At 40.9% G+C, this 22,099-nt stretch overlaps 2 protein-coding genes across 3 annotated transcripts; one reads left to right on the top strand and one right to left on the bottom strand.

Annotated features, from left to right (window-relative positions):
• The first annotated feature begins 787 nt into the window (after positions 1-787).
• Positions 788-2,857, top strand: LOC123658165 (BRCA1-A complex subunit Abraxas 1-like). Of its 2 annotated transcripts, XM_045593605.1 has the most exons (4): positions 788-814; positions 891-1,005; positions 1,081-2,091; positions 2,300-2,857. In XM_045593605.1, exons 2-4 carry the CDS (start codon positions 922-924, stop codon positions 2,411-2,413), a joined length of 1,209 nt encoding a protein of 402 aa, XP_045449561.1. In that variant the 5' UTR covers positions 788-814; positions 891-921; the 3' UTR covers positions 2,414-2,857. The 2 variants fall into 2 exon arrangements, with proteins under 2 accessions (XP_045449561.1, XP_045449560.1); XM_045593604.1 differs by having other exon boundaries at positions 794-1,005.
• A 10,631-nt stretch (positions 2,858-13,488) lies between these two features.
• On the bottom strand, positions 13,489-21,114 carry LOC123658714 (Hermansky-Pudlak syndrome 1 protein homolog). The gene is made up of 11 exons (XM_045594061.1): positions 21,019-21,114; positions 20,264-20,410; positions 19,901-20,013; positions 19,291-19,512; positions 18,783-18,913; positions 18,163-18,298; positions 17,819-17,942; positions 17,319-17,608; positions 16,688-16,829; positions 16,302-16,501; positions 13,489-14,264 (listed from the first exon to the last, which is right to left on the bottom strand). Exons 1-11 carry the CDS (start codon positions 21,112-21,114, stop codon positions 14,087-14,089), a joined length of 1,779 nt encoding a protein of 592 aa, XP_045450017.1. The 3' UTR covers positions 13,489-14,086.
• Between the last annotated feature and the right edge of the window lie 985 nt (positions 21,115-22,099).

The following is a 22,099-nucleotide window of genomic DNA, read 5'->3' as shown; positions in this document are numbered from 1 at the left end:
GTTCTCTCGCGGATAGTTTTATTTCTAATTTTAATCCCGTAAAGTTAATGAGTGTATTCTCTGGAGAGTCGTCCATGGAGCGTAGAAGAAATGCACACCATCGTCTATGAGGATTCAGCTGAAAAAGTGTCCGCTAACAAATGTTAAATTATAGTATAAAATTAACCGAAATAGCGCTAACATCATAAAAAGTATGATATGAAGTGAGCAATTATAGAGAACGTTAAGTATGCCGAGTTCGAAAATCATTTGGATTGTTAGATAACTTTGCAAGTTTGAAAGTCAAAAAATTATTATGAATTATAAAGAGCTTTTGCAAGTGAACATAAAGTGACAATTATGATAAAAATTGTAAAAGCGTTAGCATTTCTCGCCGTATGTATCTACCTCTCCTTATACTTTAATTTTAACGCTTTATTTGAAAATTACCCTCGTGCGTACAGTGGCGTCTCCTATTTAATGATTTTGAACTGACACTTTCTGATATATAAAAATGGTGCTCCTTTTTTCTACACTCCATAGGTTTGAAGTCTTATTACTCACCATCGAACTAAAAATACTTTATCAAGGACAAGATTTAATTATATTTTTATGGTAATGCTTCATAATACTCACTTGTCTAAAACAAAATCCACATCCTTATTGTTTTCTTTATATGTATATTTTTATGAGTTCTTAATCTTAAATGAAGTAATGAAGAATAACCAACACTGATATTCATAACTTAACCGTATTTACAGTCTGTATCTACCTTTAGCTTTAGATTTAATATTTGATTTTTATTTTTATCTGTTTTAAATAAAATGACACAAAGGTACACTTGTGACTCAAAAATAAAACAATTTAGAATAATAGTTCAATACTTACATTAAAATGCTTTAATTTTTTAGTGAGAAATCAATGAACATATTGTAATATCTAATGGCTTATACAGAAAAGGTATCACTCAATGGCACTGCTCTTTCGTTTCTACTATATGAATGTATGAATTCTGTTAGCAGTCAGGTAAGATAACGTTCAATAAGTATCTTTACCAAAATATTTAATTTATAGTCTTATTAATATTATTAATTCTTTCAGGAGGGCTTTTTAATAGGAGATGTGACTTCCGAAATTACAAACCATATATCTGATTCGCAAAATGATAGTGCACGATTAGACACACAAATTATCATAAGAACAGTTTTACCTTTACCTTCTGTGTCTCTTTTCTATTTACCAACTGGAACGATAAAAGAAGATGTGCTCTCCGAATTGCTTTCTAATGTGGCAACTGAAGTTGTAGGATGGTATAAATACAGAAAGAATAGTAACATAAAACCTACTTTCCGGGATAAATTAATATCTAAAGGATTACAGAAGTATTTTGAAAAGTATCATGGAAAGAAAACTTTTGTTTCCTGCAATTTATCAAGTAAAACATCTTCGGTGGGCTCAACACATACAGTGATCTATCGCTTTGGTAAAATAAATTGTTTTGACATGTATGAATATGTCGAAGATGTGACGGCTAATTTAGGTGAAAAACTAACCGGTTATAAAAAAGCCAACAAGGTATCACCACATTGCATTTTTAATAAAATAGTTAAGGAAAGCAATGTTCAGACTAATAACACAAATCATGCAATATTATCAATACAAGAAGCTGTTGATGTGAGGCTTATTAAAGAAGCTAAAATTGCTGCTGAGAATGAGAGCACTATTAGAGAACTTGAGGCAGAAATCAAACAAATGAGTGATATTTTAGCAGATAAGCAAGTGGTCGATTTAACAGCTGCATATAATAGAATAAGTGAAGAAAAATTAGTAAACAGAGATGTTGAAATGGCTAAAGCTTGTATTGAAGCACTAAAAACTCCTACATCTGTAGATATCCTCAGCATTCCCAATGTTAATATTAATAGTAATTCTACCTTATCAAATAGTGAAAATTCAATTCAAATTGTTGAAAACATTGAAAATGAGCTGAAGGATAGGAATCCTAGCCCAATTGCAATAGCTTCAAGCTCATCTCCCTCATTAAATTATGCAAGTGCGCTCAAGAAAAGTTCAGAATTGGCATCTACAAGTGCAAGTACTTTTAAAGATACAGTAAGTATTATTTAATAGTCTATTAAAAAGTATAAACTTCTTTGAATTATTAATAAAAATATGATCCTTTATAGTAGTGGTTCTTAACTTGCTGTGTGGAACCCCCAGAAGTGGTCCACGAAAGCAGGATGAGTGAGTCTCATGAAGCTAGCTTAAGTATTGCATAATTTTCCCCAACAAGTCCAAATTAATTGATTCTTTGTTTCAGAAATCCAAAAACAATAGTGATGATTTGATTACATTTGACGTAGAAGAGAAACATCAAAAATCAATCTTAATTAATGACAATCTCAATATTGGTGGTAGCTCACCAGAATATTGAAGTGCCTTACATTTTTTGAATATTTTTAACAAGTTACCATAAATATACCATTATGTTATTATTGTCAGTTTCTTATTATGATATTACTAACTTCATTTAAATTGAGAAGATTTTTACTTATTACTTAAGAGTTGCTGTACAGTTGTATTGTTTAAAAACTCTTGTTTTGAATCTACATCTTATGTAAAATATTATTTTTATTTTTGTCTTAATAACTAGTTTTTCAGCAGATAAGATAAATGAAAGAAATGAACAACTTTATTTTCTAATATTAACTAGGAATGTGCAACATTAAGAACTTAATTTTTCATTTTATAATTGTAATTAATCCTACACTGATATTGTGATGGGCTAACGTGTAAATAATTACATTTACTTTAAAATATCTCCATTTGTAAGTGACACGTAGAAGAGTATTTTTATAATAAATATCATCAGATCATTGTTGTACTTTTTTAATATCAATATTTTTCTTATTTAAAAAGTAATTACCTGATATGCACACAAAATTTCATAAAAATCAGTCCAGCCGTTTTGGAGGAGTATTGTAACTAACATTATGGTGAGAATTTTATATATGAAACTAGTTGACCCCATAAACGTTGTTTTCTCATATATGTTATCAATCCCCTTAATCCCTATATGAAATATATATGAAAAATAGATATTGGCCGATTCTCAGACATACGCGATATACACACAAAATTTCATAAATATCGGTCCAGCTGTTGGAGAAGCATTTTAAATTTTTAACTATCACTGTGACGTGAGAATTTTATTTATATAAGATTAGCTGACCCCGCAAACGTTGTTTTGCTATATATATATTATTAACCTCCTTTATCCCTCCCTTATAACTTAGGCCTTAGGGGTTTAAAATTAGATGTTGACTGATTCTCAGACCTACCTGATATGCACACAAAATTTCATAACACTCGGTCCAGCCGTTTCGGAGGAGTACGATAACTAATATAATAACAAATTTTATATATAAGATAATATTTTATGAATTAAATACTGTTGGAGTACGTGCGCGCCTGATGTTCCGGCGTGAACCAGCGGCTACTTCGTCCGCGTGGAACAGAGGCGCACGCAATACTTGATCAGTATTTTGCTGCGATGTTATTTTCAAATTGCGTCGAATTATGTAAAAGCCTTTTTTATTTTAAATTAAATACTTGTGATAAATAACTTATTTATTTAGATAAGAAATAATAAGTATCATGTTTAAAAAAAAACATCTTCGCAAATAATCCATTATTTTAGAACAAACTTGGTTAGCATAATAATTGTGTTTGCTCGCAAACGAAAAAAAACCGACTTCAATTACATCGACGAGTAATACAACGTAGATCGACGAAAAAATAGTCAAGTAACTACGCGTTATCAAAGATTTCTCAAAAAGTAGTTATCAGATCTCAATAAAATTTATATGTGACCACATGACAAACATCAGCTTTCGATTAAATTAAAAATTATTAAAATCGGTACACCCAGTAAAAAGTTATTGCGGATTTTCAAGAGTTTCCCTCGATTTCTCTGGGATCCCATCATCAGATCCTAGTTTCCTTATCATGTTACTAAACTAGGGCTATCTTCTTTCCAACAAAAAAAGAATTATCAAAATCGGTACACCCAGTAAAAAGTTATTGCGGATTTTCAAGAATTTCCATCAATTTCTCTAGGATCCCATCATCAGATCCTGGTTTCCTTATCATGGTACTAAACTTAGGATATCTCCTTTCCAACAAAAAAAGAATTATCAAAATCGGTACATCCAGTAGAAAGTTATGTGGTATAATACAACGTAGGTCGACGAAAAAAGCGTCAAGTAAAAACGCATTATTAGATATAGCTCGAAAAGTAGTTGTTAGATCTCAAATAAATTTAAATGGGACCAATTGGCACACACCACCTTTCGATTAAAAGAAAATTTGTCGAAATCGCTCCACCCAGTAAAAAGTTCTGATGTAACATACATAAAGAAAAAAATACGGTCAAATTGAGAACCTCCTCTTTTTTTGGAAGTCGGTTAAAAAAGGTTTGAGTGAGCCAACCTTAAAAAATAGATACATTATGCTGTCGCGGACTTTTTTTAGAACTTTTAAAGGGGATCAATTCTTTCATACATGATTTTTGCGAAACTTTAACTGTTTTCACAACGCACGCAGCGGAATCTCTCAAAAGGAAAAAGAACCCCCGATTTTGAAACATATGTGGCTACCTACCACATCGAACTATTATTACATAAGTAGTAATAGTAATTCAATGAGGCTTCAAGATAACTTACCTGATACCTTTACCATTTAACCATACCGATACCTTTACCATTTAACCTTACCGATACCTTTACCTTAAAAATACCTTCACCGTTCATAACCTCAAACCATTACCATTACCAAGAAGCATTGACGTGTCCGTGAAACAGAAAGTACATAGCTCTGAAAAGAGCTGTTTTAATGTTCGTGAAACAAGATTGTTAGCTCTGAAAAGAACTGTTGGAAAATAGCACAGCACACCATGCAAGCGGATGCACCAGCAATCACACGCACAAGTCTTCAAGCTAACTTGCACGTATTCTTCATGGATATCTTCACGAAGTACAATCACGCCGCCGCCGAGTGAAGTACACGTCAGAGATCCGTTCGCCGCGCCGATCGCCGCCGAAAAGGGCGAGACGCGGGAACGTATGATCTATTTATAGATATCGCTCCGCGCTACCGTGCCTCCGACTCGCGACGAAGCGCATGAGTAATCCACAGCGGCACGCGCGGAGAAAGAGATAGCCACGTGCGGAAAAGAGACGCAAGGCTTACTAATAAAGATCTCTGATTGGTTATACAACTTCTTTACTATTGATATACTTAGTTTTTTATTGCTAATAATTTTATATAAATATTACCATTTTTTTGTTTAAATATAAGTCTGCCGCCACATCCCGACCTAGTCGGACGTCAAGCAGGCACAGTTCGCCGCGCGCTCTCTAGCGCCCCCCCGGTCCCCGCCGACCGCCCGCTGTGCGATCACACGCACGCCCCCGGTCCCCGCTGACCGCCCGCTGCGAGTTCACACGCGCGCCCCCGGTCCCCGCCGACCGCCCGCTGTGCGATTCACACGCACCCTCTCGGCTCCAGCCGACCGCTCGCGTCCGCACCAAGCGTGACCGCGAGCCCACCCGGCGACTTCCCAGTCGCCCCCGCTTCGCTCTTGGAGAGAGCAACTCGCCGAGCTACAGTGCAGTGCTACGGACTATTGGACTTTCACCAGTGCAGTGCTACGGACATTGGACTTTCGAACTATCGTTAGGTCAGTGTAGAGCAGTGTTCGTGTGATAGGTCAAAAGACTGTCGGACTTGCAGTGTAGTGTACTCGGACATTATAAGTGCAAAGGACTATAATAGTATCTTCGCGCGCGCGGATCTGCTTCTCCCGGAGCCGATCAACACACTCGGAGGTACAGGTTAGTCTTAGGCACACATCTCGGCCACCTAAGGGCAGAGACGTTAGGGTACACACGTAGGTACTCACTCGCCCCTGCCCCACGGCAGGGGGGAAACAATTTCTATATTTTTGGTCAGAAATTACTCCGCGTCCACTATGGACGCCGCGAAAATGATGGAGAAGTTAATCCTCATCCTCCAATCGAAATACCCCGAGGTATACGCCGACATCACAGGCGAACGAGCTCCTCCCCCCACGTAGCGACAGCGGGTTCGATTCCCGAAAGCCCGGCCTCCCCCGAAAGGGAAGAGGATCGCCGGAGAGATCTATCAATGGATATCGAACATTCTGACTCCGAATGCAGTGACTCATCCCAGGAGTCGAGGCCGGCTTCTCCGGCTTCCTCCGATTCAGACGGGTTCGAGCCCGTCTCGATTAAAAACAGGAAGCGTCGTAAGGCGAAGGCCTTAGCAGCGCCACCCCCCTCAAAACGTAGTGCTAACAAGGCACGCAGCAAATCCCCCACCGCTACCACGGCTCCCCCCGTAGTGCGCCCCGCCACTTCGGCGAGTCAAACGCACCCCGCGCCTTCAGCCCCCGCGTCTGGCCGTGCGAACAAAAAACCGCCACCCATCTATGTCCAGGACAAAGCGTCCTGGAACTCAATCTCCAAAAAAATGGAAGCTAAAAATATTTGCCCTGAGTCGGCGAAATCCACTTACAATGGCATCCGAGTGACCGTCAAGGACTCGGAAACCCACCGACGCCTTACCTCTCTCCTCAGACAGGAGAAAATCTCATTTCATACGTACGCACTTGAAGATGAACGCCAATTACGCGTCGTTATACGCGGGCTCCCCTCTGAATTCGATACAGCAGACATCAAAGCTGATCTTCTGTCACAAAAGTTCCCAGTTCATCAGGTCTCTAGGATGTACCATCCTCGAACTAAAGCACCATATCCTATGGTGCTAGCGATCCTAGACCTTTCTCCTGAGGGAAAAACTATTTTCAATTTAAAAACTGTATGTCGCCTCTCCGGGCTCACTGTTGAGGTTCCCAAAAACCGCGGCGAACCTGGGCAATGCCATCGCTGCCAAATCTACGGACATTCTGCCCGTAACTGCTACGCTCATCCTAGGTGCGTTAAGTGCCTGGGTGACCATGGCACCGCAGACTGCCCCCGTAAGGTCCCCGACCCTGAAGTCCCTCCTAGCTGCGTGCTTTGTAAGCAGGACGGACATCCCGCAAATTACCGCGGTTGTCCTCAGGCACCGCGCAAGCGTCGCCCGAGGGAAACGCGCGGGAGAGCGACCTCTCAAAAGAGGAAGCCGACCCCTGAAACCACCACAGAGGCAACGCCGGCCCCACGGGAGGCTCCTAAGCCCCAACAGCCAGGCATCAAAACCCAGCAGGTGGTTTCGAAAGCCCCCCCGACCCACAATAAGGCCCCTCAGGCCGCAAGCGTAGCCCCTAAGGCTAACGCTTGGAACAAGCCTTTGCCTTACGTGAAGGCTATCCCCACACAGTCGGTAGTCGAACCGACTCCCATCAGAGAGGAGGTCAAACGGATGAAGGCCTACCTCGCTGAAGTTAGGTTTCAATTAGACCGCATGACTGCGGCTCTAGAATCTTTTGATATTTAAATTTAAAAAATGACTGACAAAGCTAGGGTAAAACCACGTTCGCTCAGTGTCATTACTTTCAATGCAAACGGCCTTGGACCACAACTAGACTTAGTTTGTCAATTTTTGAGGGAACACCCGGTCGACGTCATGCTAGTGCAAGAGACTTTTCTCAAACCGGGTCATAGAGCACCTTACGTGCCTAATTATAATTTTGTTCGAAACGACAGAGTCACCGCACTCGGCGGCACTCTCATCTATTACAAGAAGTCGTTGCACTGCGTGCCGTTAGACCCTCCGCCGCTTAGCGAAATCGAAGCATCATTGTGTCGACTCAGTATGACGGGCCACCAGGCCATCACCATCGCGTCAGTTTATTTATCTCCCTCTAAGAGGTTGCTCGAGAGCGACATTAGGTCACTACTCTCAACAGGTAGCGCGGTCCTTCTGGCCGGCGACCTAAATAGTAAACACCCCCGCTGGAACTCCCGCACGAGAAATAGCAGAGGAACAGAACTAGACAGACTGACGTCACTCCCCACTCTAGACATTGATGTCCTAGCACCCATGACACCCACTCGCTACCCAGTTAGGGGAACAAATGACTCACCAGACGTGCTCGACATAGCTATCGTCAAGGGCGTAACACTCCAGTTACGCTCTATCGAGACACTATCAGAGCTAGACTCAGACCACCGCCCCGTCCTAATCCAGCTAGGACCAGATACGGATCTCCACCAACCCGTCAAAACAGTCATAGACTGGAAAAAGCTCGAATCAGAGCTTAGCTCCCTAGACTCAGATCACCTTGAAGGTATACCCGACACAATCGATTCGGTAGACGTAGCTAAAGCGGCCGCGTCAAAATTAACATCTTTTATTAAAAATAAGATCGATGACTGCTCTCGGGAGATGCCAATCCGCCCGGGCGAGCGTTGGCAGCTCCCAGAGGAGTTAAGAGACCTCATTAGGCGTAAAAACGCACAAACCAGAGCCCATGACTCTTACCCGACTGACGACAATCGGAGGAAACTCCGTTCCCTACAGAGGGAGGTGAAAGCTCGCTTCGCCGACCTCAGGGACGACTACTACAGTAGACGTCTAGGAGAACTCACCCCGTCGCACACCGCTTACTGGTCGTGGGCGAAGAGACTCCGTGGCGTCACCGTAGCCTCTACACCTCCCCTCATTAGGCCGAATCTCCCACCAGCCCTCGACGACCTGGACAAGGCCGAGTGCCTTGCGAGTAGTCTGGAGAGCCAATGCTCCCCAAGCACTGAGCCGTGCGATCCCATACACCTCTCGACGGTGGACGGGTTCGTCGAACGTAGGGCGGCTTCACCGCCATCCAACGAAACGCTCCCACCGACGACGGTGGAAGAAGTTGAATCGATCATTAAGGAACTCCACGCGAAAAAAGCCCCGGGTCCCGACCGAATCACCAACAAGACGCTCAAACGCCTTCCTCAGCAGCTTATCATGCTGCTCGTCATGATTTATAACGCCCTTCTGGCCGGTTGCTCGTTCCCCGATCAGTGGAAAGAGGCGACCGTGATAGGAATCCCCAAACCTGGAAAACCCAGGAACCTCCCTTCGAGCTATCGACCTATTAGTCTTCTCAACACCCTCGGTAAGGTGTACGAGAAAATCATTCACACCCGCCTCAAGGCCGCCACGCAACAAATGCGTACTCCGCTCATTGACGAGCAATTCGGGTTTCGAGCCCATCACTCCTCAGTCCACCAGGTGCACCGCTTAACGGAGCACATCCTAAAAGGGTTCGCCACATCCCGTACTCACACTACGGGGGCTCTATTCTTCGATGTCGCTAAGGCATTCGACAAAGTCTGGCATAACGGCTTGATATACAAGCTCTATCAACTAGAACTGCCAGATAATCTCGTGCGCATCATACGAGACTTCCTGTCAAATCGCACTTTCAGATATCGGGTTGACGGCAATCTGTCTTCGCCCCGTCCTATTCGCGCCGGAGTCCCTCAGGGCTCGGTGCTTTCACCGCTTCTGTATTCGTTGTACACGAATGACATCCCGATTCCCAAAAATAAAGCCACCAAGCTGGCCCTATTCGCCGATGACACGGCCATCTTCACGACCGGCACCTCCGTCGAGGCTATAACTTCTCGACTCCAATCCGCGGCCACCGCCCTCGGCGTGTGGTTTAGGAAATGGAGAATCGAAGTAAACCCCGAAAAGAGTGCAGCAGTGCACTTTGTTAAGCACACCAGACGCGTCTTCTGGACGAAAGGTCGACCCGGGACCATTACCCTGTTCGGCACTCCGATTCCTTGGCTAAAGGAAACAAAGTACCTAGGTGTCATTCTCGACAGTAAACTTTCGTTCAAAGCCCACATCAACCGGGTCCGAAACAGGGCAGCGTTCGTACTAGGTCGATTGCACACGCTGCTATGCGGGAGGAGTAAAATGTCTCTTAGAAATAAGACGACATTATACAAGGCCTGCATACGACCTATTATGACCTACGCGTGCCCCGTCTTCGCTCATGTGGCGCCAACCCTCATCCACAGGCTCCAAATTATTCAGAACAAGTTTCTGCGCACTGCCACGTACTCGCCGTGGTACGTGCGTAATGTCGACTTACATCGCGACTTTAAGATCGATTCAATCGCGAAGCACCTCAAAATACTCGCTACAGCGTATTTTGAGAGAGCGCGCAGTCACCCAAATCCTCTTGTAGCAGAGGCTTGCAGATACGTAGGTAGAGGAAACTTACTGACCGTACAAAGGCGTCCCATGCACGTCTTAACCGACCCTGACGATAGGATCACGGCGCTTAACGCCATATACACCACCACACACAGGACACACACTCACCGCCCCCGCCGGCGAGGGCGAGGTCCCCGCGTTCTGACGGCTCGCACGCGCCTAGGCGCGTAGCGGACCGTCCGTAAGCCGTCTCAGCGCTCCGCATAGCGCCTCCTCCACTCCGACGACGCTCTAAGCCGAGGTGCGATCTCGCTAGGAGACACCCTTAGGGCGGGCGTCTTTCCCCCCCCGAGCCCTCCCAGAGGGCTCCCATTCTTCCTTCGCGGCCGGCTTGCCTAAGTGCCCGGCCCCTCTCACCGGTGACGCTGTAAAGGCCGCTAGGGCCAACAGCACTCCACAATTCGAAAAAAAAAAAAAAATGTTTAAATATATTCGATCGACACCTTCTGAGAAGACTTTTATTCCGACACTACAATAGTCCCCAAACATATAACACTAAAAGAATTTTTGAAATCGGACGAGTAGTTTCTGAGATTAGCGCGTTCAAACAAACAAACTCTTCAGCTTTATAATCTTTTAATATATATAAATCTCGTGTCACAATGTTTGTCCTCAATGGACTCCTAAACTACTTAACCGATTTTAGTCAAATTTGCACACCGTGTGCAGTTTGATCCAACAAAGATAGGCTATATTTTATTTTGATATATTATGTTGTTATTATATTTCAGAAAAAAATAAGGTGATACGAAGTTCGCCAGGTCAGCTAGTATTAGTATAGATAAAGCTGTGAAGAATATTATACTGTTACACATTAAGTTTTGGAATTAGATAGTTATCACATCCATAGGCCAGCTACCAAATTTGATTGCTTACATGCCGATAGCAGCGCCACCTACCGGGTCCAATTGAGATAAAAACTACCCGATTTGCCAAGTTGGACCAAATTACAGATGCTTACAAAATTTGATAAATATTGATTCAGTAGTTGCGGATCACTAACATCATCGTGACACGAAATTTTTATAATAGGTCTGTCTACCTATGAAATTGCTATATTGCTGCTATAATATGCTATTTTTGATGAAATAAGTTAACTTAAAGTTATATATATATATATAGTAGTATATAAGTTATAGTTAGTTGGAAAAACGGAAGCCGGAAGGGCTTTACAAATTTTTACGGTACGTATTAGGAACGAGGAAGCAAAGCGCTTAGTGCGAAATCGTGGGGTTTCAACTGAGTAGCGGTGCAGATGCGATGCCTTGCGGTTCAGTGGTAGAAAGGTGATGGCTGAACCAAATTGTACAGTTCTTGAGCACACTCCGAAATATATCCTGTAAAATACCGACAGATAGTGTGTAACTTGTGTTACAAAAAGTCAGCCATAAAAAGTTTGTATTTACATTACATTGATTTGCGGTTTGTTTTATATGTACCTACCTATATTTCACTAAGGTATTTGTTAATATTTTATAAAACGAAATTACATTGACTGGTAAAGTAAAACAACAATAATCGTTGCAATTTCTTTAATTTAATATAAACTGTACCTATAATTTGGAAAGACAATGGAATGGCACAATATTTTTAAAATAAAATAAAATTATTTAAAAAAAAATCATAATATTGAAACTGCATGTATAAAGCGCATTGACTAGAAAAAGATCAAGACATTATTTTTATAACAACTTGATTTAAAAATAAATCAATATTTACAAAATAATTTTTCATATTATAAAAAATCTGTAAGAGGTTTAAGGCCGGTTTCACCACGTGAATAAAATTTATCATCCAAACAAGTTACGAATAAACTACAGCAGCAGGACGTAAAATGAGGCATTATGACCTGTTTATTTTAAACTAGTGGTCACCCAGTAGTCGAAATTGGACCATAATTTAAATTATAAGTTTGAACGTAATTAAGGTTCTGTTGTCAAAAACTATACTTCTATAATAATAAAAAGAGTATATACGCGTGTGTGTGTCAAATACACGGTAGTGTGTATAATGTATTTTTGGTGCATACTTAATTTAAAAAAAAATTAGCAATCCTCTATATAAACTATAAGTATGCAAAATTTCATACTCCTCCGTCCGCGCAATTTTCGTAAAAAAGGGGTACAAAGTATTAATATAATATATTATGAAATTACAACTTTTAGATTCATATTTGTGTTCAATTATGCGTTATCTACAACTGGTGAAACAAGCCCTAAGAGGTTTAAACAATCTAAGCATAGTAACTAACAAAAACATGCCATTTATTCATAAATTAGTAACAATCATTCTTTTAGATATATTTAATTAAAATAAACGTAAGTCTATAAATTTGCAATTAATAATATTCTTATATAATGGAGTTATAATTTGTCTTTAAATCAATCGTTTTATTTTAAATAGGTATTTATTTCCTGCGGTAATATATTAATAAGATTATTCTTGTCTAGAAACAATTCCGTTGTAGGTATACATTTTTTCATGTGTATTGCCAATAACTAAGTTTATATAATCTAATCTGTCGTATTGTGTTCTGTCTATGGTGTCCTTATGATTTCTATGAATTTAAAACCAATTTTTAGACTTATCCAAAATACATAATGCCATTTTTATAAATACAGTTTTTTATCATTAGTGAAAAATTTATGGACTTATGTCCATAGTATAGCCGGTTTCAAATAAAATAATATACATAATTATCGTCGTTGATATTGCAACAGCCAATACCGCGTAATCAACAGTAGCAAGAAGGTCGTAAGTACACAGTTATGAATTTTACAGGAGAGGGGGGAAAAACTTAATATTTTCTTTATTTCTACATCTTTAGTCGCCTGAACTATAACATGACTACAAATTTACGTACTTTATCTCCTCTAATGGTTCATTGCTGTAGTTTTATAATTAATTTGTGGATTGAAAAACACACTTTCGAGTTATTGCATTTTTTTAAATTTAACAAAGTTGACCAATTCTGCGAGCGTTTGAGCGGATTTGTTATAAAGATGAAATAAACGGTTATATACTAAATTCATTATTTATAAGAGAATGAGGATAGTTTTTACAGTTAACTTAACTTTAACGTTACTGAAATGATGATGATGATGATCCCTGATCCTTTTAACGTTTTGTTATTTAAATGTTAATAAAAACCCATGATTCCGTTGTTTAAATATGTTAATAAAATTTGACATTTAATGATTCAAATATTTTAAGCATTTAAGTTTATTAGCATTATCAGTCAGTAACTAACATAATAGCTAGTCATTTATTACTTAGTATTTATTTACTTTCAAGTTCAAATTTTCTTCGAAAAATCCTTTATATTCACGAGCAAAGTACAAAACTACCATTCTTTCTGTATGATATGTAGATTTGCAGTTTTGGAAACATTCCTAGATGACCGTTGCACCCGCGGTTCTGACGTCCACTCAGGTGACCTCATGGGACGAGGTAAACTTTTTTGATTTTCTTGTAATAACTGTTAGTTACGCGGTATTGGAGTATCATCGAAGATATGTAAAATTATTGATTTTCTAGTAAAACAGCCGTTATAATAGTTTATAGAGTATACTCAATAGAAAATAAATTTAGTCGGAAATGTATTTATAAATAAGTACGATATTTTATTTCAAAAATTCAGGTATTTTTTATGATGCGTTCAAATTTCGTTACTAATTGTTAGTATTTATAGTAACGGAATAATATCAAGAATCATTAACAATAATTGATTAATATCATACATATTGTGACAAAAATCTAATCCACCTAGCATCAAAAATGTTATACCTACTCGTATAAAGAAGATTTTATGACGAGTAAAGTCTGAAGTAGTAACTTTGCCTTAATCATTAACTATGAAAATTTAAAGTAAATCCGACGCAAAAGCGCTGTTTTCCCCAGTGAGTTCATAGACAGAATGTGCCAAGCGTCGCGCTTGTTGCACTGCGGTGGACGCGGGCACCAAGCCCAGGTGTATGCAGATCAACTCCTTGACGCTCACGCCTTGGCTGTCGTTGGGGAACGCTATCTCTACTAGTTGTCTGTAATATTGTCAATAAGAGAAATAAATAGGGGGTCGTCCCGTAATAATGTGATGTTTTTTAGGTATTTTTTGACGTTTTTTTGGCTTAGAAATCGGGATTTCAACTTAATCTGAGAATAATAAATTTCTGATATCTCTTAAGCCCCCTAATCGTGATATTTAGTGTTTTCTTTTATAATCCCTCTCCCTCCCTCTTTCGAATCCCACGTGATTAATGGACGACTCCTTAACCGATGTTTGCAGTTTATTAAAATTGTATAACAAGTACTGAATACAGTTAAAGAATTTGCTCATTCATTCAGTAGAAATGCAATAAAGAGCGGTTAAAGCAAGGAGTGTCTATGCATGATTGTTCAAAGCGTTTTTAATATCCTGGACAACATATATAAATGATGGTAAATGTAAAATTTAAACATTTAATTTTTAAAACATTAACATAAAAATAAAAAAAATAAAAATTAGTAATTTCTTAGAATTGTTGCACAAGCGGAGGGCGCACTAGGTCGAACCCGCTTATATTATTTTATTCAACATCAAATTTAGATTCTAACGGCACCACGGTATTTTGGGGGCAAACATACGTACCTATATACACGTTCATAGGGCAGGCGCATACCACCATAAAAAAACACTTACGCATAACATATTATACATAGCCCGGTATCATCGGCACACACGTGGGTAGAGTGAGGAGTGAGAGAGTGTAGCTCGCGGGGGGGGCGTACCTGTAGAAGGCGGCGCGGATGTCTGCGGGCGGCGGCAGCGCGCGCACGGCGGCGGGGTGCGCGGCGGCCCCCCTCCTCTCGAACCAGCGCACACGTGCACGTGGGTAGAGTGAGGAGCGAGAGGGTGTAGCTCGCGGGGCGGGCGCACCTGTAGAAGGCGGCGCGGATGTCGGCGGGCGGCGGCAGCGCGCGCACGGCGGCGGGGTGCGGCGGCGCGGCGGGGCGCGCGGCGGCCCCCCTCCTCTCGAACCAGCGCACACGTGCACGTGGCTAGAGTGAGGAGCGAGAGGGTGTAGCTCGCGGGGCGGGCGCACCTGTAGAAGGCGGCGCGGATGTCTGCGGGCGGCGGCAGCGCGCGCACGGCGGCGGGGTGCGGCGGCGCGGCGGGGCGCGCGGCGGCCCCCCTCCTCTCGAACCAGCGCACACGTGCACGTGGGTAGAGTGAGGAGCGAGAGGGTGTAGCTCGCGGGGCGGGCGCACCTGTAGAAGGCGGCGCGGATGTCTGCGGGCGGCGGCAGCGCGCGCACGGCGGCGGGGTGCGGCGGCGCGGCGGGGCGCGCGGCGGCCCCCCTCCTCTCGAACCAGCGCACACGTGCACGTGGGTAGAGTGAGGAGCGAGAGGGTGTAGCTCGCGGGGCGGGCGCACCTGTAGAAGGCGGCGCGGATGTCTGCGGGCGGCGGCAGCGCGCGCACGGCGGCGGGGTGCGGCGGCGCGGCGGGGCGCGCGGCGGCCCCCCTCCTCTCGAACCAGCGCACACGTGCACGTGGGTAGAGTGAGGAGCGAGAGGGTGTAGCTCGCGGGGCGGGCGCACCTGTAGAAGGCGGCGCGGATGTCTGCGGGCGGCGGCAGCGCGCGCACGGCGGCGGGGTGCGGCGGCGCGGCGGGGCGCGCGGCGGCCCCCCTCCTCTCGAACCAGCGCACACGTGCACGTGGCTAGAGTGAGGAGCGAAAGGGTGTAGCTCGCGGGGCGGGCGCACCTGTAGAAGGCGGCGCGGATGTCTGCGGGCGGCGGCAGCGCGCGCACGGCGGCGGGGTGCGGCGGCGCGGCGGGGCGCGCGGCGGCCCCCCTCCTCTCGAACCAGCGCACACGTGCACGTGGGTAGAGTGAGGAGCGAGAGGGTGTAGCTCGCGGGGCGGGCGCACCTGTAGAAGGCGGCGCGGATGTCTGCGGGCGGCGGCAGCGCGCGCACGGCGGCGGGGTGCGGCGGCGCGGCGGGGCGCGCGGCGGCCCCCCTCCTCTCGAACCAGCGCACACGTGCACGTGGGTAGAGTGAGGAGCGAGAGGGTGTAGCTCGCGGGGCGGGCGCACCTGTAGAAGGCGGCGCGGATGTCTGCGGGCGGCGGCAGCGCGCGCACGGCGGCGGGGTGCGGCGGCGCGGCGGGGCGCGCGGCGGCCCCCCTCCTCTCGAACCAGCGCAGCGCGCACACGTGCAGCGCGCCGCGCCGCCACGCCGCCGCGCCGTAGCCCTCGCGTAGCACGCGCGACGACGTCCGCACGATGCTGCGTACCTGCACACGTATTACATACGCTATACTAATCACTTGTATTTTTTTTTAATATACTAGAAAGGAAACAACCATATGGTCCAAATGAAGGTAAACGGATAACGTAGGCTATGGACGCTCGCGACGCCGGAACGATAGATAAACTTGAAAGCGTTATTTAGCTATGATGCAAGTTCGCCTCGGACTCACGGTGTCGGCGGTGAGCATGTCGACGCAGTCCGCCATGTCGGGCGCCAGGCAGCGCGCGGCGGTGCGGTCGGCGAACACGAAGTGCACGAGGCCGGGGAACTCCTCCACGTACTTGTGCGCCAGCGAGCCGCCCGACCCGACCCTGCGCGCTAAGGAAGCTATCACTCCAACAGCCCTATGCTTTACATCTACGATAGTTTTGAATACCTTTCGCTCTGGAAAACCGCTTCGTAAGTAGTAATGCGTGCCCCACGTACCCGCCTAAACATCGTTGGTTTGTGGGTTCGATTTCTACTCAGGATGGATATTTATATTCATTTTTTTTTTGAAATTTAGTAAACAAATATGGCGTACTTCCGACCACAGACAATAGAATAATATTGTAAGTTTAGTAAAGTAACACAATTCCTCAAATTAAGGCTCGATCACACAGGATATATACTTTATGTATGTCAAAGCGAACTAACAACCTATTAATATCAAAGTCCATCCCTACACATATCAATATCACATAATATACATGCTTCAGCACTTTAACAAGCACGTCCAGCTTTATCTGAAACTTAACTGTACAAGAAACTACAAATTCTTAACACCTTAAAACTTGTTACTATTATATTAAATTTTAAGCAAAGGATACGATCCCAAATTGAAGTATCGCATCGCTTTAGCACGGAGAAAATCCATGTAGGGTGCCAGAAGGTTCTTAAGCTCTTTCAAAGATGGCTCCAATCTTAAACTCGGTATATCTGGTTTCAGTTGTTCTATAACCGCTTCTAAGGCCGTGCGCATAGCTGTTGCCGTTGTCTCTGGTGTCAAAGGTGTAGTCGTAGTACAAGACTTGCGTAATTCCAACATTCTGCTTGTAACTCGAGAGCAGAGTGTGGAGTGAGCTTTATTTTTTTTTAGTGCATCTGTTGTCTGAAAAATTAAAACCATATTACATAATAATTAAAGTTGTGTGTAATCGTAATTATATTATATAACCAATAAAGCAAAGCTGTAATCACGTAAATTATAATGACGGCTACAGTCTACTATGGTTTAAAAAAATAGCTAAGAATCTTAGAGCAAAATTTCCATTTAGGCATTGTAAGCTTTTTTATCATTTGAAATTATTTCTTTATTTACCTTTTTTAACGCAACTTCTAAAGAATCAAGTGTATTAGGTAACAGTTCTAAGTTTCGCTGTAATAAAATTCTTCGCAAATTTGACAAAATTTGACTTGATAAGTGAACTGCAATACCGATATCTCTGAAATTAAAAATAATTGCACTTTTTTAATTGTATTTTCATTGTATGTCTTTTAAAATGTCAACTCAGGAGTTGTCAGCTTCATTTCAATAAATTGTTCTTGTATAACCTTTTATGAGAAATATTTATACGTTATAAAACTTAATACTATAAATTGTAGGAGCACAAAAGATTCAACTAGACGTCTAGTTATTTAAGTTTAATATAGCGTTTATACTACCTTAATTCCATATCAATTAGAACTGCAAACACAATCCGTGGGGCAATTTCCACAAGATGTAAGGAGTGTGGGGCACAAGGGGCTCCCGTTAATCCAGCACAGAGGTTCACTATAGCACTGTTTTCCTCAGACAGCCCTTAAAATAGCAGAACAATTATTACATTACCTTAAACTATATTTTACGTTATACCTTATACTAGCATCGAAGCTATCTATACATGTATGTATGTCTATTTATTGAGTTTTCACATTATTTTCTATAAGATGATACTTTACAGCTCCACCTTCAATCATCTCCTTTGCCCTGAGGTTGCCTAGAAGAAATTTGCTTTTTAGCAATAAGATCGCCTTTTGTACATTTTTAACCGACTTCCAAAAAAGGAGAAGGTTCTCAATTGGAATGTATTTTTTGTTGTTTTATTTCATAACAATTGATAAATATATATTTTTGTGTGTGCATTGCGTTGTGCAGCTTCTTTTAAGAATTGTAATTGTTTTTATAATAAATAATAAGAATAAATAATAAAAATATTATTTAAACTCTTTATAATATTATAAAACACTAAGTTTAGAAAAGACAGATTTTAAGATGCTACAATTTTATTCTAATAAATACTTACACGGTAAGTGTGAATTATCACAATGAGCACCATTATCTAGTTCTCTTAATTCTCGCCAGTATTCTTGAGCAGCTATGCATTGGATACTAAGTAGTATCACATCTGGAGGCATCAGATCTTCACAACCACGACTGAAATATCATTTAGGAATAACTAATTATTAATATAATATTATTTTTTTACAAAACATGGCATAAGTTCTACCTATATTGAAGGAAAGGTGAAATTTAGTACCATCATTATGAAAATTTATTAAGCCTATTAAAATTAAGTTACAGATTATATTAATAAATTATTATATAATAGAGAGAGAGAGAGAGAGAAAGAGAGAGAGAACACACAAGAATAATACTTATCCCTTTAAAGATTGAAGATGATTATGATAATAAAGCATTTTCAGAACACAATCAATTTATTATTACACAATACACATCACATTCATTTCATACATATTACATACCATGGACTAAAAGTCTATAACTATCCGCAATAATATAACAATATTTACCTAGAATACAAAGCTAACATCTTATCACCCACAAACAACACAAGATGATAGTGATTATGAGGAGAGCATTTTATTTCCTTCGAGATAGACTTTAAGGCATTAAGAGCTGCTCCTGTTGCTCCACTTTCTCCAATCACTCCACTGGCACCCGGTATCGAATCACCTTTTCCACGACTTTCTAGGAGCGCTGACAACCAATCCTGGTATATAGATGAATGTAACCTGAAAATATTTAAACATTCATTACTTCTATTTTAATTACCCCCTGCGTAAAAAATAGGTCTTAAAAAATTTAACAGCAATGTCTGTGGCATCTTTTTTTAAATTTATTTATATAACTTGGGAAGGAGTTTTTTAGTGCAACTCTCTCATACTAGTTCTTGCAGTTATTCCTTTTGTGGTTTCAGACAGACAGACAGACAGACAGACAGACGGACGGACAGACAGACAGACGGACAGACGGACAAACGGACAGACGGACAGATGGACAGACAGACAAACATACATCCTATCTTCCATTACCCATCCATCCATCAATATCCTTATAATCTTTTGCATTTATATTATTAGTAGCCTAGTAGGATTACTATTTGTGAATTTATAAACTTACAGGTTTATATTCTGTCCACAGATGTGCTGTACAAGTGTTTTACAGTCAAGTAATTCCCGATGTGCTTCATCAACTTCGTCTTCACTAATTATCATGAAAACATGATCAAGCCACTGAAATTAGTATCATTCCAATTAACTAGTTTATAGCTTTTAGTTATGCTTACAGAATACGGGTAGCTCGTGTAGTTGAAATAAATGAAATATAGTAGAAATCAATAAGAAGCAATTTTTATTTTCATTTTAATATACTTGTAACTTAACATATTTAAAAAATATATTTCTTTATATGTAAAGCAATGCTAAAATCCTAGAAAATTAGTTTCAAAGATGTAGTAGATATTGTAATAATATGCATACAAACCTCATCAAATACAATTGTTGTTTTATCCTTACATTGCATTGATGTATAGGTGTTACTGAATTGAGCTGCCATTACACGTTGAGAAGTTATAATTGGAGACAGCAATTGAGACACATGATGACTGTCAGTAATATTTACATCTTTTTCCTACAAATAAGTAAATATGTATGTTTAATATAATTAATTAATACCAAAATATAGCATTGACTGGCCCATTGGTGCTGCCTGATTAATATTCCCAAACGCTTGGCTATCTGGAGTTCCCACTTTGGGCACTTTCATTTAAAGCTAAGCCCTACATATAATATAAATTTCAGCAATATCGGTTATGATGAGTAGGTGGCTTCTCCTTATTAGATAGAAAATCTTGCGGCCTGTAACACAAATCTAAATTGCCTAGTTTAGGAACATATGAGTGTGGGGATATGACAAACATAGTTATGTTATAATCATTAAGTAATTTAAAAGTTTAGTTTATGTAGGAACTTGCAGTAAAAATAAATATTTTTACTGCAAGTTTAAAGTTCTTTAAAAAATATACAAAACTAATTAATTTCTTCACGAATTAATTAATTTCAAGTAATAAAGGAAAATATTTGAAAATTATATTTATAATGAAAGTCATAATTAACAATTAAAAGTCTAGGACCTGTTTCACTGATTGTTGTCTCACACATAATTTACTGGTAAATTTTTATCAACAACCGATGAAAGTGCTTAATTTTTTGCTAAAATATATTACTTAATCAACTTACTTGACCATTGAAAGATTTCATACGCTGTATAAAGTTTTCATCCCACTTCGAAAAAAGTAAGTCATTTACGGTATCAAAAATTAAAACGGCCTTCATTATAAATGATTTTACAAATATTCTTTTTGTTTTTCAGTTTGTTATTAATTTAATTTTTATTTATTTATCAACACGGATATCTCTCACGCAACAATTTGTCAAGTTGTCAACGTCAAATTTAATGATTAGTATAGGGATTAAATAAATCGAAAAATTCACAACATCGATGTTTCAAATATACGATACTTCGAATGTAACCGATGTATATTTGATGCTTTAACTTTTTCGATATATCATTGTTGTGTTTTACTTGTAAATAGTACATTATAGAATTTTATATATGACAATATGTGCACCAATAAAACGGTCATGCGATGCGCGGTACGATGATGATTGATGATGATGCGCAGCATGGAGCATAGAGAAAAGGAGAACGATCGCTATAGAAAATAGTGTCCCGAAAATATCGACGAAATAGCGTAGCGCTGCGATCGCTAAGTTGCCTCAATAAAAGCGCGGGCTGTTGTGCGCTAATTTGAACTGATCTATCAAGTCTATCAACGTTTAGTTCGATCATTTTATTAGAAATTCGAAGCAGCGTTGCAAAAGCTACCGATTTATCGGTAGATCTACCGATTTTGGCCCTTGTCTACCGATATACCGATTTAGCAGTGCTATCTACCGAATTTTTGAATTTTCAACTAATGTAAAATAATTTTCTAAAAAAAAGGTAAAATAATATTCTTAATACTGTAACACTAAAAGAAAACGGTAACACAAAATCAATGTACGAGGACTTCCCGAAATTCTTCCCACCACGTCGAATATGACCGTTCAAATCCGCGGTGTGTTAAAACAAATTGTACTAACACGAGTTTATTATTGTCTGGTATGGTATAGTGGTATACAAGGGAAAATCCCTGAAAATAACTTTCTTCGGGTTTGTTTCTTGAATTAGGTATAGGACTAGTGATAGATTATTTTTGGATTATATCGATGGATTAGGATTAGTATTCGGATTCATTATTGACATGGGAAGATTCAA

Source organism: Melitaea cinxia, chromosome 12 (genome assembly GCF_905220565.1).
Source record: "Melitaea cinxia chromosome 12, ilMelCinx1.1, whole genome shotgun sequence".
Classification (NCBI taxonomy): domain Eukaryota; kingdom Metazoa; phylum Arthropoda; class Insecta; order Lepidoptera; family Nymphalidae; genus Melitaea; species Melitaea cinxia.
The sequence above is the reverse complement of the archived record's forward strand: the minus strand, read 5'-3'. Positions and strand labels throughout refer to the sequence as shown.

Bases quoted from the DNA above. Each gene is read 5' to 3' on its own strand.
- LOC123658714 (XM_045594061.1), bottom strand. From the start codon at position 21,114: ATGAAGGCCGTTTTAATTTTTGATACCGTAAATGACTTACTTTTTTCG. The intron at 16,830-17,318 runs GCTTAAAATTTA...CTTAGCGCGCAG, and splicing joins AATTTGGGATCGTATCCTTT to GGTCGGGTCGGGCGGCTCGC. The intron at 14,265-16,301 runs GTGCGCCCGCCC...ACAATATTACAG, and splicing joins ATCCGCGCCGCCTTCTACAG to ACAACTAGTAGAGATAGCGT.
- LOC123658165 (XM_045593605.1), top strand. From the start codon at position 922: ATGGCTTATACAGAAAAGGTATCACTCAATGGCACTGCTCTTTCGTTT. The intron at 1,006-1,080 runs GTAAGATAACGT...TAATTCTTTCAG, and splicing joins TGAATTCTGTTAGCAGTCAG to GAGGGCTTTTTAATAGGAGA. The intron at 2,092-2,299 runs GTAAGTATTATT...TCTTTGTTTCAG, and splicing joins CAAGTACTTTTAAAGATACA to AAATCCAAAAACAATAGTGA.